We start from the raw sequence: 20,733 nt of genomic DNA, 5'->3' as shown, positions 1-20,733 counted from the left end.
TGATTTATAAGATAAACGGATGTAAGAGCCGCCTCGGCCCAAAAACTTTTTGGAATGTTTTGAGAAATGAGTAAAGTTCTAGTTGTTTCAATAATATACCTGTGTTTTCTTTCAGCTAGACTGTTTTGTTGTGGTGTTTTTGGACAAGATCTATGATGAACTATTCTATGGTTTTCAAGATAGTTTTTAAAATCATTTGAAAGATACTCTCCTCCGGAATCAACTCTAAAGATTTTTAAATTATCATTAAATTGATTTTTAATCATCATATGATATGTCTTAAACGATGCAAAGACTTCATGCTTATGTTTAAGGTAGTATATCCAACAAAATCTTGAATAATCATAAAAAAAATAACATAGTAAGCTAATCTTCCCTTAGATACTACGGGTGTCTTCGCCTCGAAAGAATAGCGCGCAAAGTATTGGCGAAGACAAATACAGCGATTGTTTTCCATCGCTGACTACAGCGATGCAAATAATCAATAGATAAGGAAAGGATTTGTTGCCATCGCTGGATACTTCATGCTTTGAGTCGGAGAGCGATCTGTGGCATCGCAGCATAAATCTGAGTGCACAAGTTGAAAAGATTTGTTTGTAAACGTACATCTTTGTTCGGAAGTCAAGCTTCTCATTTTTCAAAAATGCAATGATTACAATTGAAATTACTATTACAGAGATCTTTGTCTTCGCAATCGCTGTATTTGTCTTCGCCTCGAAAGAATAGCGCGCAAAGTATTGGCGAAGACAAATACAGCGATTGTTTGCCATCGCTGACTACAGCGATGCAAATAATCAATAGATAAGGAAAGGATTTGTTGCCATCGCTGGATACTTCGTGCTTTGAGTCGGACAGCGATCTGTGGCATCGCAGCATAAATCTGAGTGCACAAGTTGAAAAGATTTGTTTGTAAACGTAGATCTTTGTTCGGAAGTCAAGCTTCTCATTTTTCCAAAAATGCAATGATTACAATTAAAATTACTATTACAGAGATCTTTGTCTTCGCAATCGCTGTATTTGTCTTCGCCTCGAAAGAATAGCGCGCAAAGTATTGGCGAAGACAAATACAGCGATTGTTTTCCATCGCTGACTACAGCGATGCAAATAATCAATAGATAAGGAAAGGATTTGTTGCCATCGCTGGATACTTCGTGCTTTGAGTCGGAGAGCGATCTGTGACATCGCAGCATAAATCCGAGTGCACAAGTTGAAAAGATTTGTTTGTAAATGTAGATCTTTGTTCGGAAGTCAAGCTTCTCATTTTCCCAAAAATGCAATGATTACAATTGAAATTACTATTACAGAGATCTTTGTCTTCGCAATCGCTGTATTTGTATTCGCCTCGAAAGAATAGCGCGCAAAGTATTGGCGAAGACAAATACAGCGATTGTTTTCCATCGCTGACTACAGCGATGCAAATAATCAATAGATAAGGAAAGGATTTGTTGTCATCGCTCGATACTTCGTGCTTTGAGTCGGAGAGCGATCTGTGGCATCGCAGCATAAATCCGAGTGCACAAGTTGAAAAGATTTGTTTGTAAACGTAGATCTTTGTTCGGAAGTCAAGCTTATCATTTTTCCAAAAATGCAATGATTACAATTGAAATTACTATTATAGAGATCTTTGTCTTCGCAATCGCTGTATTTGTCTTCGCCTCGAAAGAATAGCGCGCAAAGTATTGGCGAAGACAAATACAGCGATTGTTTGCCATCGCAGACTACAGCGATGCAAATAATCAATAGATAAGGAAAGGATTTGTTGCCATCGCTGGATACTTCGTGCTTTGAGTCGGAGAGCGATCTGTGGCATCGCAGCATAAATCCGAGTGCACAATTTGAAAAGATTTGTTTGTAAACGTAGATCTTTGTTCGGAAGTCAAGCTTCTCATTTTTCCAAAAATGCAATGATTACAATTGAAATTACTATTACAGAGATCTTTGTCTTCGCAATCGCTGTATTTGTCTTCGCCTCGAAAGAATAGCGCGCAAAGTATTGGCGAAGACAAATACAGCGATTGTTTGCCATCGCTGACTACAGCGATGCAAATAATCAATAGATAAGGAAAGGATTTGTTGCCATCGCTGGATACTTTGTGCTTTGAGTCAGAGAGCGATCTGTGGCATCGCAGCATAAATCCGAGTGCACAAGTTGAAAAGATTTGTTTGTAAACGTAGATCTTTGTTCGGAAGTCAAGCTTCTCATTTTTCCAAAAATGCAATGATTACAATTGAAATTACTATTATAGAGATCTTTGTCTTCGCAATCGCTGTATTTGTCTTCGCCTCGAAAGAATAGCGCGCAAAGTATTGGCGAAGACAAATACAGCGATTGTTTGCCATCGCTGACTACAGCGATGCAAATAATCAATAGATAAGGAAAGGATTTGTTGCCATCGCTGGATACTTTGTGCTTTGAGTCAGAGAGCGATCTGTGGCATCGCAGCATAAATCCGAGTGCACAAGTTGAAAAGATTTGTTTGTAAACGTAGATCTTTGTTCCGAAGTCAAGCTTCTCATTTTTCCAAAAATGCAATGATTACAATTGAAATTACTATTATAGAGATCTTTGTCTTCGCAATCGCTGTATTTGTCTTCGCCTCGAAAGAATAGCGCGCAAAGTATTGGCGAAGAAAATACAGCGATTGTTTTCCATCGCTGACTACAGCGATGCAAATAATCAATAGATAAGGAAAGGATTTGTTGCCATCGCTGGATACTTCGTGCTTTGAGTCGGAGAGCGATCTGTGGCTGTAATGTTGCCAAAGATATGCATATATGGGTTGTAATGTTGCCAAATAATTTTATAGATTGCCAAATAATCGATGCCACAGATCGCTCTCCGACTCAAAGCACGAAGCTAATTAATTGATTGCGTTTAAAAAAATATAAATACGGCTTTTCGAATGCCGCCTTTTTTTGATAACCGCCGCCAAATTAAATGCTTGCGTTCGAAGCATTCAAAAATACATCTTTCCATGCCGCTCATTAAGTTTTAAATATTCAAAAATACGTTTTCCACGTGTGATTTGACATTCGAACAATACCCACAAATCACTGTGCTGCGATGCCACAGATCGCTGTCCGACTCAAAGCACGAAGTATCCAGCGATGGCAACAAATCCTTTCCTTATCTATTGATTATTTACATCGTTGTAGTCAGCGATGGAAAACAATCGCTGTATTTGTCTTCGCCAATACTTTGCGCGCTATTCTTTCGAGGCGAATACAAATACAACGATTGCGAAGACAAAGATCTCTGTAATAGTAATTTCAATTGTAATCATTGCATTTTTGGAAAAATGAGAAGCTTGACTTCCGAACAAAGATCTACGTTTACAAACAAATCTTTTCAACTTGTGCACTCGGATTTATGCTGCGATGCCACAGATCGCTCTCTGACTCAAAGCACAAAGTATCCAGCGATGGCAACAAATTCTTTCCTTATCTATTGATTATTTGCATCGCTGTAGTCAGCGATGGCAAACAATCGTTGTATTTGTATTCACCAATACTTTGCGCGCTATTCTTTCGAGGCGAAGACAAATACAGCGATTGCGAAGACAAAGATCTCTGTAATAGTAATTTCAATTGTAATCATTGCATTTTTGGAAAAATGAGAAGCTTGACTTCCGAACAAAGATCTACGTTTACAAACAAATCTTTTCAACTTGTGCACTCGGATTTATGCTGCGATGACACAGATCGCTGTCCGACTCAAAGCACGAAGTATCCAGCGATGGCAACAAATCCTTTCCTTATCTATTGATTATTTGCATCGCTGTAGTCAGCGATGGAAAACAATCGTTGTATTTGTCTTCGCCAATACTTTGCGCGCTATTCTTTCGAGGCGAAGACAAATACAGCGATTGCGAAGACAAAGATCTCTGTAATAGTAATTTCAATTGTAATCATTGCATTTTTGGAAAAATGAGAAGCTTGACTTCCGAACAAAGATCTACGTTTACAAACAAATCTTTTCAACTAGTGCACTCGGATTTATGCTGCGATGCCACAGATCGCTCTCCGACTCAAAGCATGAAGTATCCAGCGATGGCAACAAATCCTTTCCTTTTCTATTGATTATTTGCATCGCTGTAGTCAGCGATGGAAAACAATCGTTGTATTTGTCTTCGCCAATACTTTGCGCGCTATTCTTTCGAGGCGAAGACAAATACAGCGATTGCGAAGACAAAGATCTCTGTAATAGTAATTTCAATTGTAATCATTGCATTTTTGGAAAAATGAGAAGCTTGACTTCCGAACAAAGATCTACGTTTATAAACAAATCTTTTCAACTTGTGCACTCGGATTTATGCTGCGATGCCACAGATTGCTCTCTGACTCAAAGCACGAAGTATCCAGCGATGGCAACAAATCCTTTCCTTATCTATTGATTATTTGCATCGCTGTAGTCAGCGATGAAAAACAATCACTGTATTTGTCTTTGCCAATACTTTGCGCGCTATTCTTTCGAGGCGAAGACAAATACAGCGATTGTGAAGACAAAGATCTCCGTAATAGTAATTTCAATTGTAATCATTGCATTTTTGGAAAAATGAGAAGCTTGACTTCCGAACAAAGATCTACGTTTACAAACAAATCTTTTCAACTTGTGCACTCGGATTTATGCTGCGATGCCACAGATCGCTCTCTGACTCAAAGCACGAAGTATCCAGCGATGGCAACAAATCCTTTCCTTATCTATTGATTATTTGCATCACTGTAGTCACCGATGGCAAACAATCGTTGTATTTGTCTTCGCCAATACTTTGCGCGCTATTCTTTCGAGGCGAAGACAAATACAGCGATTGCGAAGACAAAGATCTCTGTAATAGTAATTTCAATTGTAATCATTGCATTTTTGGAAAAATGAGAAGCTTGACTTCCGAAAAAAGATCTACGTTTACAAACAAATCTTTTCAACTTGTGCACTCGGATTTATGCTGCGATGTCACAGATCGCTCTCCGACTCAAAGCACGAAGTATCCAGCGATGGCAACAAATCCTTTCCTTATCTATTGATTATTTGCATCGCTGTAGTCAGCGATGGAAAACAATCGTTGTATTTGTCTTCGCCAATACTTTGCGCGCTATTCTTTCGAGGCGAAGACAAATACTGCGATTGCGAAGACAAAGATCTCTGTAATAGTAAATTCAATTGTAATCATTGCATTTTTGGAAAAATGAGAAGCTTGACTTCCGAACAAAGATCTACGTTTACAAACAAATCTTTTCAACTTGTGCACTCGGATTTATGCTGCGATGCCACAGATCGCTCTCTGACTCAAAGCATAAAGTATCCAGCGATAGCAACAAATCCTTTCCTTATCTATTGATTATTTGCATCGCTGTAGTCAGCGATGGAAAACAATCGTTGTATTTGTCTTCGCCAATACTTTGCGCGCTATTCTTTCGAGGCGAAGACAAATACAGCGATTGCGAAGACAAAGATCCTGTAATAGTAATTTCAATTGTAATCATTGCATTTTTGGAAAAATGAGAAGCTTGACTTCCGAACAAAGATCTACGTTTACAAACAAATCTTTTCAACTTGTGCACTCGGATTTATGCTGCGATGCCACAGATCGCTCTCCGACTCAAAGCACGAAGTATCCAGCGATGGCAACAAATCCTTTCTTTATCTATTGATTATTTGCATCGCTGTAGTCAGCGATGAAAAACAATCGATGTATTTGTCTTCGCCAATACTTTGCGCGCTATTCTTTCGAGGCGAAGACAAATACAGCGATTGCGAAGACAAAGATCTCCGTAATAGTAATTTCAATTGTAATCATTGCATTTTTGAAAAAATGAGAAGCTTGACTTCCGAACAAAGATCTACATTTACAAACAAATCTTTTCAACTTGTGCACTCGGATTTATGCTGCGATGCCACAGATCGCTCTCCGACTCAAAACACGAAGTATCCAGCGATGGCAACAAATCCTTTCCTTATCTATTGATTATTTGCATCGCTGTAGTCAGCGATGGAAAACAATCGCTGTATTTGTCTTCGCCAATACTTTGCGCGCTATTCTTTTGAGGCGAAGACAAATACAGCGATTGCGAAGACAAAGATCTCTGTAATAGTAATTTCAATTGTAATCATTGCATTTTTGGAAAAATGAGAAGCTTGACTTCCGAACAAAGATCTACGTTTACAAACAAATCTTTTCAACTTGTGCACTCGGATTTATGCTGCGATGCCACAGATCGCTGTCCGACTCAAAGCACGAAGTATCCAGCGATGGCAACAAATCGTTTCCTTATCTATTGATTATTTGCATCGCTGTAGTCAGCGATGGCAAACAATCGCTGTATTTGTCTTCGCCAATACTTTGCGCGCTATTCTTTCGAGGCGAAGACAAATACAGCGATTGCGAAGACAAAGATCTCTGTAATAGTAATTTCAATTGTAATCATTGCATTTTTGGAAAAATGAGAAGCTTGACTTCCGAAAAAAGATCTACGTTTACAAACAAATCTTTTCAACTTGTGCACTCGGATTTATGCTACGATGCCACAGATCGCTCTCCGACTCAAAGCACGAAGTATCCAGCGATGGCAACAAATCCTTTCCTTATCTATTGATTATTTGCATCGCTGTAGACAGCGATGGAAAACAATCGTTGTATTTGTCTTCGCCAATACTTTGCGCGCTATTCTTTCGAGGCGAAGACAAATACAGCGATTGCGAAGACAAAGATCTCTGTAATAGTAATTTCAATTGTAATCATTGCATTTTTGGAAAAATGAGAAGCTTGACTTCCGAACAAAGATCTACGTTTACAAACAAATCTTTTCAACTTGTGCACTCGGATTTATGATGCGATGCCACAGATCGCTCTCCGACTCAAAGCACGAAGTATCAAGCGATGTCAACAAATCATTTCCTTATCTATTGATTATTTGCATCGTTGTAGTCAGCGATGGAAAACAATCGCTGTATTTGTCTTCGCCAATACTTTGCGCGCTATTCTTTCGAGGCGAAGACAAATACAGCGATTGCGAAGACAAAGATCTCTGTAATAGTAATTTTAATTATAATCATTGCATTTTTGGAAAAATGAGAAGCTTGACTTCCTAAGAAAGATCTACGTTTACAAACAAATCTTTTCCACTTGTGCACTCGGATTTATGCTGCGATGCCACAGATCGCTCTCCGACTCAAAGCACGAAGTATCCAGCGATGGCAACAAATCCTTTCCTTTTTTATTGATTATTTGCATCGCTGTAGTCAGCGATGGAAAACAATCGCTGTATTTGTCTTCGCCAATACTTTGCGCGCTATTCTTTCGAGGCGAATACAAATACAGCGATTGCGAAGACAAAGATCTCTGTAATAGTAATTTCAATTGTAATCATTGCATTTTTGGAAAAATGAGAAGCTTGACTTCCGAACAAAGATCTACGTTTATAAACAAATCTTTTCAACTTGTGCACTCGGATTTATGCTGCGATGCCACAGATCGCTCTCCGACTCAAAGCACGAAGTATCCAGCGATGGCAACAAATCCTTTCCTTATCTATTGATTATTTGCATCGCTGTAGTCAGCGATGGCAAACAATCGCTGTATTTGTCTTTGCCAATACTTTGCGCGCTATTCTTTCGAGGCGAAGACAAATACAGCGATTGCGAAGACAAAGATCTCTGTAATAGTAATTTCAATTGTAATCATTGCATTTTTGGAAAAATGAGAAGCTTGACTTCCGAACAAAGATCTACATTTACAAACAAATCTTTTCAACTTGTGCACTCGGATTTATGCTGCGATGCCACAGATCGCTGTCTGACTCAAAGCACGAAGTATCCAGCGATGGCAACAAATCCTTTCCTTATCTATTGATTATTTGCATCGCTGTAGTCAGCGATGGAAAACAATCGCTGTATTTGTCTTCGCCAATACTTTGCGCGCTATTCTTTCGAGGCGAAGACACCCGTAGTATCTAAGGGAGGATTAGCTTACTATGTTATTTTTTTATGATTATTCAAGATTTTGTTGGATATACTACCTTAAACATAAGCATGAAGTCTTTGCATCGTTTAAGACATATCATATGATGATTAAAAATCAATTTAATGATAATTTAAAAATCTTTAGAGTTGATTCCGGAGGAGAGTATCTTTCAAATGATTTTAAAAACTATCTTGAAAACAATAGAATAGTTCATCATAGATCTTGTCCAAAAACACCACAACAAAACAGTCTAGCTGAAAGAAAACATAGGTATATTATTGAAACAACTAGAACAACTAGAAGCAAAAACCTGCTATCTATCGATTTTAACAAATTCAACCACGAACCGCAAGTCGTCAATGACAAACGACTATAAACTCTCCACAAACCCGGCATTGTGGAGATCGGGTCATGCAAAGAGGCATGCCAACTAAGTTAATAGCCCACACGAGATTCCTGTGTCCCAAACCAATCGGTCGACTGCATCATAGCCTGTCATGAAAGAGAAAATATTAGACACTGAATTATGTTTCACAAGAAATGCCTACCTCCTCGCAATATCGATAACATACCAAAAGCCTTGTAAAACTGTAGCGATCGTTGCCAGAAATCTGGTCGGGAGGAATGTAGGTTTGAACGTTTGCTGGTACTTCTGCAGGGTATTGCTGCATGATGGACATTACACGACTTAGCTATTTGACAAGCTTCACGCAATGGGGAGCAATATAATGTTTTACATACCTGTTCATTCGAAGGGCTTTGTTGTTTTTTATTACAAGTTGGTTGTTTCTTAGTCCTTTTCTTGCCAACCAATTCTAGTGCACCCTTTGCCCTCCGACGACTGCGATCAGAGGCAGGTTTTCTTTTGATACCCTTTGCTTCATGAATATGTCCATCATAATCAACAACGTTCACTACTGACTTGTTGAAGATAATGTTTACGCTTCGGCGCAACTTCTCGGGAGTGTCAAGCGAGACATGATTTTGACCTACGTTGTTCGATCCCATTTTCTTCGGCTGGTATTCATTCGCTGCAAAAGACTTAATGTGAATTAACTCCACGTTTTCAAGTAACTCCGTTGCAGCTTTTCTCGCACATGCATAGCCTTCTTCGCTTCTCGATGCCAAATCAGCAACATGCATGAATGACCTACACAGTTGTTGGTAACGGGAGGCTATGTGGCACTTCTCGTCAACACCAGATTTACTCGCATTGTCCATAACGAGCATTTCAATCTTCGCGCGTCTCGTCCATCTTCGCATTACGTAAGACTCAGGTATTTCTTGTATCTTCTCTTGATTGAGTGCCTTTAATGCATGACAGCATAGGATACCTTTGAATTCATACATTTTGCACGAACATTCTACCCTTCCGTTGTCGACATTGTACGTGACATGCGCTTCTTGCCTTTCCTGATGCTTTTCGCCCTGACAAAAAATATGGTATTTGTGCATATTCTCGGTTTGCACCAGTTCTTCTATTCTGCAATTCATGACATGAAACACCTCTTTCTTGATCCATTCAAATACAGTTAGTGTATATAGAGCTGCAGGTCGCATCAATATTTTCATGCCAAAAGTTAGAGGTCGTGTATTGGAGCATTTCACGTCTTGTTCAAGCTCATTCTGTCTTAGACTGTCTACAAATAATTCATATTGTTCCATGAAACGAAACATTGTTAAACATGAATACAGGGTTTTCTTCAGCGTGGCATGCATAGATTCGGCTCTTTGTGTGCTTATCATACCTGCACAAAAGTATTGTCTTCCATATGCCAATGCCCACTTCTCTTTTTCTGTATATAAATTTTGTAACCACAGACAGTCAGCAAGGTTGTATGTCTTAATCATTTTGTCCCAATCTGACTTAAAGGTGACCTCGTCTACGCTATGAAGTACACACCTTGTAAAATGTTTGTCAAACCCTGTATTCTGATTAAATATGTGTCCTATGTTCTTTGCTGCATTTTGAAAGATATGCCACGCGATGATGTGCATCTGGCCACACATGAAGCACTGCAGCCGCAATTGCGTGATCACCATCTGTGAGTACAGTTTCAGGATGCTTCCCGTTCATTGCCTGTGTAAATACTCTGAACAACCACTCAAAGGTTTCCTTGGTCTGGTCATACACAAAAGCACCGCCTAATATACAACTCTGTGCGTGATGGTCCACTCCCACAAACTGCGCAAATGGCCACTGTTCAGTGTTAATCTTTACTGTAGTATCAAACACAAGCACATCATTGAAGCATTCATAATCTAATCTAGACCTTGAATCTGACCAAAACATATTCATGGCATATCCATCTGCGTCCACTTGCATTGCACTAAAGAAACCATGTTTATTGCTTGATTTATTCTGTAAGTAACGAACCAAACAACATATTTCTCCGTTCTTCATGTTATCTGTCCTCTTCCTGCTCAAGTGGTTTCTAAGATCCAAAGGTGTGAATGACACATTTTCGCGACCACCATCTATGCGGGTAAACAAATTGTATGTCTTCCTTGGTGCAATGCCGGCGCTATCGGCTATTTCAGCCATTGCAGCATGAGCTACAGTTACTTTACGATGTGACCTTAGCATAGGAGTCATAAATGATGCAGATAAATCATGATTATGATCACTGATTAAAGTATGCACGACAAATTTCCCATTCGGATGTCTTCTCAAAACCAATCTCGCCTGACATCCACATCTTGATTCTGGCGTGCTCCTAGTTGGATTTCCCATTGATTTCTTCCAACCTTGCTTGGAACAGACATATGTCTTTCTAACCAAGACACCCTGTGCATTTTTTGACCAAGAAAACCTTCTCACACTGAAGCCAACTTTTAAGGCATAATCATTGTAAAATTTATATGCATCTTCTTCGTTATTAAAATGCATTCCTTCTACAGGAACATAGTCAAGTGCAATTCCATGTACATTCCCAGTTCCTACGGTTTTCTTAAGTGTACTGACATCAAAATCAGGATCATTACTGAATTGCATTTCTTCTCCTGGAACATTGAAGTCAGGTGTACTTCCGTGTACATTCCCGGTGCATACACTTTTATTATGTGCGCTGTCATGGTAGTCTACCTCATCATTGAATTGCATTTCTTCCACTGGAACATTCAAGTCAATAGTGGGTCTAATGCCTGCACCTTTCTTTTCATGTGCATCGTTAGTGCAGATGTTCAATTCTTCAGTTGGGTCATAAGTATAGATATTCAATTCTCCAGATCTTTCTATTGATTGAGTTACATCGTCTTTATTACAACCTGATGATAAGCTCAATAATGTTTTAAGCAATATATCAATTTGTGTTTGCAGTAACATGGCAAACAAGTCGATATTATCTCACAAAAACGAGAGTCTGTTACTAATACAGCGATTTGAGATACAATGCATATGATGAGTGAATGTAGGATACCTGATGGGGTAGAGGCCCTTCCTAGCATCTGCAAACAAGCATTCCTGTCAACAGGTCCCAGCGTCTTACAAATATCGATAAGTTTCCAACCTTCGTAAGAACAAGATCTACCTGCAATAACCAAACAAAGCCTTAATGACACACAAGACGACATGCCTTCTTCATCGATAGCATGATGCTGGGAAGCTACTCACGCCGCCTTGATGGAACTGGTTGGAATGTTTGTGCATCATTGCTTTCTTCCTTAATGCCTAACAACAACGACAAATAAAAGAAGACAGTGGAATGTTTTGTAAGCAATATATCAATTTCCGTTAGCAAGCGGCATAGGTTTACTGCGATTTAATCAGGATGCATATAAGAACGGATACCACTAGGGTTACGCAAGTCAAAGCAATAATTTAATGAATGAAAGTATCAAAGCAAGTGCGGTTTGATGTTTGCTTGTGCTGAGCATCGACGTGTCGCTTACCATGCCAATAAAATAAACATGTCGTACATGTGTGTTGACGATAACGCTCTCATAATATCCACGAGACTCTAAAGCGAGTTCAATAGAAGTCGCTGAGAGAGAAACGATATGCATGCGAAAATCGTCCCGCCATGCGTGTCAAGATGTGTTTCTGCACCCAAACGTTTTCAAAGTCTGTGTACAAATATCTTACAAATACATATTACAAAACATATAATATCTTACAAAACGATATGTATAGCGATTTGTCAGATATTGAAAATCGATACAGCAGTTCAGTTTTTATAACTTATAACTCGACGATACAAAAACATACTATCTAAAAGGTCGATAAATATATCGCACAATAAATTACAAATCGATAAGGAAGAACTTGAACATAATAGCAAACAAATCGATATTAACTAACAAAAATGTATCTCACAAAAACGAGAGTCTTACTAATACAGCGGTTTGAGATACAATGCATATGATGAGTGACTGTAGGATACCTGATGGGGTAGAGGCCCTTCCTAGAATCTGCAAACAAGCGTTCTTGTCAACAGGTCCCAGCGTCTTACAAATATCGATAAGTTTCCAACCTTCGTAATAACAAGATCTACCTGCAATAACCAAACAATGCCTTAATGGCACACAAGACGACGTGCCTTCTTCATCGATAGCATGATGAGATGAAAAGCTACTCACTGTGCCTTGATGGCACTGGTTGGAATGTTTGTGAATCATTGCTTTCTTCCATGATGCCTAACGACAGCAGTAATGAAGAGAAGACACTGGAATGTTTTGTAACACTGGAACGTTGATAATGGGAGCACCGTTACAGCAGATGGCGCAGGCGAACGTCTCCACTTTAAATGGTTAACATCAAACTTTCTGGAATTTCTGCTTTTTTGTCCTTTTCCCCACCCGTCGTTTCACAACTTTTGAATGGAGGATATTTTTGTCATTTCCTCGAACCGTCATTTCAGGGCAAGAAAAGCAAGGGTGATTAAGTCTTTGCAACATCACCAGAGTCCGATGCAAAGTTATGTCAACATACACGGGAATACGAGCCCCATGTGCTTGTATACGTGGTGCTCATTCAAAGCCCCGAACACAGACGTGGGATTCAGTGAATCATCGGGGGGGAACATACACAACCCTCTCCACTCTTTCTATCTTGTTGCCTATAGTTAGTAATAACAAATGATGAGAGAGACTTTGCATTTATACTGCCCATAGTCAATAAGAGCTAATGACATTTTCCAAGGGCGAGTAGTCAAATTTTCTTGATGTTGATGGGCTTTGTATCATCATCAGTTCATCAAATGGCTGTCCCTTGCATGTCACATCATTTCTGCCTTTTGTAATCATTGACGTCTTCATTGCCATTGCCATCATCATGTTGTACCGACACTACATGATTCTACTGATTGGAACAAAATTATGTACGTGTGTGCATGCATGTGTCCGTGTGTGTAAAGAGAGAGCGTCATTCTATTTTTATCTTAATTTTAGGAAAAAGAAAAAGGAAAAAAGTTGTAATCTCTCATACATTTTCTTTCTATGCACTAGCCTCCTTTTCTCTAGTTATAGCTTAAATTTTTTAGAAAACCAAAAAAATAATTTCATAAATCAAGTTTGACTTAACTGAATATATTGCTAGGTAAGTTTATGAAACCTAGTCACCTTCCTTCTTGAAAGGTGCATGTGTGTGTATGTGTTTACTCTGCCTAATATTTCAAGACTCTGTATAATAGAGTAACATTTAGATTACATGAATTTAAGGTCAAACAATTAAGTGTGCCTAATTATAGGTAGAAGGTTACGCTTCATTGCCTCATTCATTATCTGATCATTATCATGCACCAGCTGAAGCAATTCCTCATATATCCACTGTTCTTTCCCCTAAAATATATACACTGTCTGTACTGACTCAACCAATGGAACATTTTAACTATATTCATATTGTTAATTTAAGTTGCAATAGTTGGCAGATTTATTGACCCTTTTAATTTGATGTATCATTCCTTACCATTAAAATAATGTGAAACTTTTTGGTGGTTGTGTATCGGATTATCTGTCTTGCCTTGAATGCAGCCAATGTGAATCAACCATTCAAAAAATGTGAGAACATTTGACAGCCCCGTTCTCTTTATTTGGTCTATTGGATAATAATATGATCTTTGTTGATAATGGGGAATCAGTCAGTGTGTGAAAGGTATCTTTGACTGTAAAGTGAATAATCAAGTAGCAAAAGTTGTAAAAGGAAGCACAATATCCTTGTCATTTATCGAGACTAGAGCATCAATGTCTAACAGTAACTCTAGCATTGCTATCAAAATAAATAAAAAATGTAATGATTTATCAAAAGGCTCTTGTTATTGCAGTTAATGGTTTTATATGGATTCTCACCCAGCACAAAAACGTACTAGCATTTCCAAGAACTTAATTTCTGTTGCCAAATCTTTCACAGAAACATGCTGCTGTATTATGTATTAGAATGCCATGTCTGACAAACTGTTTGAATAGGAGATTCATGATGAGGCTCTTTCATTATCAAAAGGCCAAGGATGCACTCACCTTTGAAATAAAAATGTTCCAGGAATATGTGAAGGGTATCTCCTCTACTGGTATGCAATCCAATCATGGTTTTGAAGGACAAGTGAATGCTTGCTGGACACACAAAATAACATCAAAAGAATATGATATTCTTCGCTCATCTGGTTTTCTCGTTTCAGTCATTCATGGCAGGTTGGTTGCATGCTGGAACTTTTGCTACATGCTGAACTTTTTACCACTTTCTGCAACTACTAATCATTGCACCAATAAAAAACGCTGCTAGAGCACATAGGAAGCTTGTCGTGATCTGATGGAATGCATATCAAAATGTTTTACTGAAGAGTGGTATACAAAGTGTATTGACATTGTTTAGGTTAAGCATTCAATTTTTTGGTTTGTTTTTTATAGGCATGACATCATTGCTCAAGTATCTCATGCAAGAAGAACTGCAGAGAAGCTGTATCCTGTGGCAAGAATGGTAGAACTCCATGGTGCCCATCTAGTGAGCCATGAGAAACCTGAAGAGGTAGGTTTTCTTTTACCTTTGATAAAGAATGGTAGTGGAAAACATCAAGTGAGCAAAACATTTTGACGCAAGGATTACTATATCGCTTGGTTATCTTTTTTTCAATTGCTTTTCCCAACACATTAGCAAAAAGTGACATTGCACTCATATAAGGTGGAACACATGGTCAACTTTTCCCAATGCCAGCTTTTTCTCTGTATCTTTATTTTTAATTGGAAAATTAGTACTCTTCATTCACATCCAATAACAAAAGTTGATCATAGGCACCCTGGACGTGCAATGGTTGGAGGAATCTAATCCTAGTGCTCTGTGGCCTTCCATCTTGAGTAGTGTAGGTTGTGTAATATGAATATGTTCATGTGATGATTTATTCAGATCCAAAATAGAAATGTTGGCCAGAGTCCTTTTCAACTGAGCTTTAATGTCATATCCTTTTTCCTCTGATTCTTCGAGATTTGATAAATTCACCCTGATTTAGTTATATGGTCAACTTTCCCCTTTTCTTTATTGGGATCAGAACGAATGGCAATGATAGGAAGGATTTTGGCAATGAGTTTTGGAGGTTTTTCGGGTGGTGGTACTTTGGTCCATTTCCTGGTTTCTGGATCAACGTAAATGACATTAATGTTGGACTCAGGTTCGGTTCTCATCTTCTTGGATCCATTTGGACCATTTTTTGATGACTACCTAGACTTGATGGATAACTATTAAAAATGGATGAGCAAGCTACAAGAGATGCAGTGACTTAAAAAATGATAAGAGTTTTTCTTCTAGAAGTTGCTTCTTCTTTGTTAAAGTTTCCCCCCGTGTTGTTGGATCCTATGAAAGAGGCTGGAGATTCTTGGAAACCAATTTTGGATTTTTCCAGGAGATGGAGGTGGTGTTTCAGATGGGTAATTTTGCTCTACACATTCTTTGGGAAACTCATCTCGAAAGAGATCTTGTAAAGCGAATGAGGGTTCTTTGTCGAAGTCAAACTCTACTTTGGGAAAGACTGGAATTTCTTGGAGATGGATATCGATGACTTCGGAAGATTGGGAATACTCAATCAGAGTCAAGGATTCTGGAGAACGCTGCTTTGGAGTTACTTGACAGGAAAGTTCAAGAGGTTCTTCAGGAATTTGGATTAACTGTGAAGGGCTAGGAGGTCTTTTGCTTTTTGGCCAAGCATGAGCTTCTACTGCCCCCACATTGTTGTTTTGGTTCTTTTGAGGGTTGGGAAAGGATTTTGGTAGATACCCAGATCTTGGTTAGAGGTCAAAGGTTGCTCTCCACCGGTGAACACAATGTCCCCTTTCTCTAGGTTATCTTGCACTATATTTTTCAAGACATAGCACTTTTTTGTGTCATGAATTGGTGGCAATTTCAGTAATCCAGCTTGGACCGTTGTATTGATAACCTCCTTATATGACTGGGCAATTTATGTAAATTTTCTGTTTTCTGGCCATCTAGAATCATCTCTCTTTCTGATCTAACCTTCATTGTTCAAGGGCTTTTTGGATGGTGGGCTTCTGTTGCACCTAATTCTGCCCCTAGTTCTTTCGTTTCCAATTTTTGTTCTTTCTTATAATTATTGTTGTTGTCTTTGACAGCATTCACTTGATTTTTCCGGTAATCATTTTTCTTGGCTCTATTTAATAATAATACCCTCATAAAGTCCCCGCTTGATTCTGATTTCTATTCATTCCGCCCTCTTAATCAGCTTCTCAAAGCTATATGCCTGGACTGTGCTAATAAGGCTTTTTAATGGCTGAGTGAAGTTGTCCAGAATAATGGTCAATGCATTCCTTTTGGACATCGGTTCAACCATTCTGTTGTAGACAGTCCACCATCAATGAATGAATTTTGATGCACTGTCCGCTTTCTTTTGTTTTGTATTAGAAATGCGATTTATGGTCAGGAGTGCTTCAATGTTGTAGCAGAACCTGTCTAGGAATAAGTTGGTCAACTCTTTGAAGGTCTTGACCCTCTGTAGGTCCACTGTGGAGAACCATTAATGTGTCACCTTCGAGGCTGCGAAGGAACTATCTTATCATCACCCGATCATTATTATCGTGCTTGGAACAATCATTTATGAACATTGTCATGTGGGTGAAGGATTCCCAACTCCATTGAATCTGACAAACTTTTTTGGAGGCTCAATTGACTCATCTTCTCCATGTGATCTTGGGAATATTCTCTTTTTCCATTCGGGCCTTTTTATTTGGAGAGCCATTTGTTTCATGGAATTTTGCAATTCTATTATAGTTTGTCCTTGTTCCAGGTCTTGTGATGGCTCCCCTTTCTCAACATTTCCCTCTGGGGATTTTTCTTTCTTTTCTTCCGACTCGAGCAGATGGGCTTCTTTTTCTGGAAAAATCCTCTCTTTCGTACCTTTCCCTGGAACTCCATTTCTTGGGAATATACCTATCTGATTCTAAACTACTTCTGTATCTAGCCACTTGTTTCCCCTTGGATCTGTCCTTTCCTAGATCCCTTTCCATTTTCTTAGGACTTTCCTCATAACGGTCCCTGATTTATCATATGTATTTTTAACTTTTGTACTACCCTCACTCTTGTACATAAGATTATCTATGAAGGGTATTTCTATTTTTTGTCAAGAGGTTAGAGAGTCAACTAATTTTGTCCAGTAGTGTAACCAAGTTAAGATGTATTCCTCTTCATTCTTTAGCTTCTTCTTCTTCTATAGTCTCTCTCTATCTTCTTCTCTATTGTGTGTGATATGGTATCAGAGCCTCATTTGTTCAGGGAAGGAGACTGCATTCTTTGTTGGCTGATTGACTGCATCTGGAACATCTATGCTGATGTCACCAGATTTCCTGTCGTCATCTTGGATTGTTGAGTTCTTGTTTAATTGATGTGGGGCTTTGGTAATGCTTGATTTTAGTGACTCAACAAATCAAGAATAGTTGGATTTGGTGGTGTATTGGATTTTGTAGAAATTTTTCAATATTTTTTGTTTCTTGGGTGCGAATTCTGGCCAGTTTTGTTTGGACTCTCATTTCTGATCTGAAATGGGGTTTTCGATGACCCTAATTGTATCTAATAGGGTCGTTTTTGTGTAAGGAAGTGTTTGGCTGTGGTCTGGCAATGAATCGTGGTGGTTTGGAGGGGTTTCATTGAGTTTTCGGGGTGTTATTATAGCGGTAAACTGAGTTTCATCTATACTGAATTTCATTGACTGTTGTGAGCATTGGTAGTGTGATTCTTCATGAATCACAGTTGCTAACTCAAGAAATCATGTTGTTGGCTACTATTAGCTGCTGTTTGAAACTCTTTGTCTAGTTTCTTTTGGTTTATCTACTCTTTTGAGGTTTAAGTGTGCCAAGCATTTTTTTGCTTGAGATTGTGGTTGAATTCTTGTCAGCTTAAGAATTCAGATATTGTGTTGAGGCTCTATAAAGCTTACTTGTGTGGTGCTCGGTGTGCCTATTTTCTTTTTTGTGCAAGTTTGGTATTGTAGAGTGGGGGTTTGGATATTCTGGCTGATATCGTACGTACACTATATTTGGAGGTATTGTGTGTGGTCACAAATCCTTTGGAGTTAGATATAGATTTGTAGTTTGGATGGTGTGGCAATAGGTTGTCTTGAATTGTTCTTGGCTATCTTGCTGCTGATAGTGTTGGTTTTGTGATGATTCTTTTAGCATCATCTCAAGTTTGAGGGGGAGTGCTGAGTAGTGTAAGATGTATTCCTCTTTTCATTTTTTAGCTAATAAAGTTTTCATTGGTTCTTCTATCTTCTTCTCCATTGTGTGTGATACAACCCCAAAACTATAATCATGCAAGCACCAGAATTCTGTATTTTCACCTAGATGCTACTAGATATTGATTGGACTCTATTCTATGTGATAACATGTTATAAATGAAAACATGACTTGTTTTCCAACAATATCCATTGATAAAGTTGCTTCATATGTGGTTATCATGAAGTCATACCTCATGCAATGATTTTCAGGTGAATGAAGCCCTAATGGATTTAATCAAGGCCTCTGAGTCTAAGTTGAGTGCAGATGAGTGGACTAACTTGTTCAATAATGAAATAAGTGAGTATGCTTTCACACACACACATGAGAGAGAGAGATCAGCCATGGAATTCTTGAAAGCTATGTCCATTGACATCTTTTGCCATGTCAGCAGAGGAGGAGATGACACTGTCGTTGATTAGGAGGACAAGTAGAACCTGTTCCAAGCATACATTAGAATTTGTCATGAAGCTACAACTTATATTCGTGTACCTTTTTGGATTACTTGTGGTGCTATTACAATATGGAAGGAGGTTGTTCCAGAACATAAATCCAGTGAGAATTGCAGCTGCTGCATCATAAGGTAGCATCTCCAGACTTAAACATCACAGATACGAATTTTTTTTTTTGTTTTTGGAAATCCATAACATGTATACACAGGAGCTGGACCAACATTTTGCTTGGTATGTTGCTTATCACTAGGTTATGCAGATGCAAGTTAATGTACTACTTAATAATAAGCACTGCAAAGGATAACAGCTACAGACACAGCAGAAAGGAAGACTCGTTTTGATTCCTTTGCAAATGCAAGGTATGAGTAATGACTTAGAGTGAATCGACATGTCATGAAGGAGGTGATTTTGCACGCAGCATTTTGTGGGATTGAAATGAGGTGTTACTTGGGTGACCTTTTCAATAGATGATGACGAGCCATCTAGAGAGCTGTTGGTGCAAGATATAATTAAACCTGATCTCTGATAGAGTGCTGAATTGCCAAAGCCAAAAGCGGTTGGGAGTTTTTGCAGAATGCTGATGACTAACCTCGTTATAACAACTAAAGCATACAGGTTCCATTCATGGATGTTAATGTTAAATCTCTTTCCAAAACAGGCATTCATTAGCAAGTGAACCCAACATTTATTGAAGACAAAAGACTCAAAAACACCTTTTTTGACTCAGCTATATTAAATGGAATGGTCGATATCATGTAATAGCTTCTTGTATAATAAAGAAGGTTCTTAAGTTTCTTATTCATATTTAGCTCTTGTATGCTCAAGTACTGTTTGAATCTGGAGAGTCACGGAAGGTTGCAGTGAAATAAACAAGCTAAACATGCTCTATCTGATGCTTCATAACAAATTATATTGTATTGTTTTTGTATCCAAGAGGAAAACTGAGCCACCAGCGATAAAAAAAATACGAAAATTAAACATACTGTACAACAAAAATGATGCATTTCCCAAAAAACCCTATAAGTGTTTAAAATCCGTCCATGTCCAAAATCATAACTTTTCAACTGTAAAAGGACCTTTTCACCCTTCACACATGCAAACTTTCTCTCAAAATATGAGAATATGTGAATGTCCTCTCAAATATGTGAATGTTGTACTGTATTTTGTGATTTTCCCTCAAATACGCACTTTTGAAGTGTCACTAAAGGCTTAGTGGCACTTTTTAAGTGTCACTAAAGGCATATCATGCTTTTGAAGTATTGTTAAAGGCTTTAATGGTGCTTTTGAAGTGTCGCTAAATAATGTCCATTGCATTTTTGAAGCATCGCTAAAGGCTTTAGTAATGCTTTTGAAGTGTTGCTAAATGCCCATCTCACTTTTGAAGTGGAGCTAAAGGCTTTAGTGGCACTTTTGAAGTGGAGCTAAATGCTCATCATGCTTTTGAAGTATCGGTTTTTTTCAACAAACCCTTTTTTACCAAAAATCGCATAAGGGGCATAGGCAGGAGGACGTTCGCAATTGTGTGAGGTCATTCACGTGTGAAGGTCAAGGCATTCTCAAATGTGAAAGCATACCAGAGAACATTCACAAATGTGTGAGAAAATTCACATATTTGGGAG

The 20,733-nt window shown here is 38.5% G+C and overlaps 1 protein-coding gene across 2 annotated transcripts in view; it reads left to right on the top strand.

Annotated features, from left to right (window-relative positions):
* Positions 1–20,733, top strand: part of LOC149814748 (uncharacterized) — an 81,039-nt gene that overhangs the window by 27,194 nt on the left and 33,112 nt on the right. For both annotated transcript variants that reach the window (XM_089990278.1, XM_089990277.1), the window contains 2 exons: positions 14,434–14,582; positions 14,799–14,916. In XM_089990278.1, the coding sequence (XP_089846404.1) occupies positions 14,434–14,582; positions 14,799–14,916 (267 nt within the window). The remainder of the gene's footprint in view (positions 1–14,433; positions 14,583–14,798; positions 14,917–20,733) is intronic.

This window comes from Nuphar pumila, chromosome 15, assembly GCF_984573655.1.
Source record: "Nuphar pumila chromosome 15, dmNupPumi1.hap1.1, whole genome shotgun sequence".
Taxonomy (NCBI): domain Eukaryota; kingdom Viridiplantae; phylum Streptophyta; class Magnoliopsida; order Nymphaeales; family Nymphaeaceae; genus Nuphar; species Nuphar pumila.
Note: the sequence above shows the minus strand (reverse complement) of the source record. Positions and strands in the feature narration are given on the sequence as shown.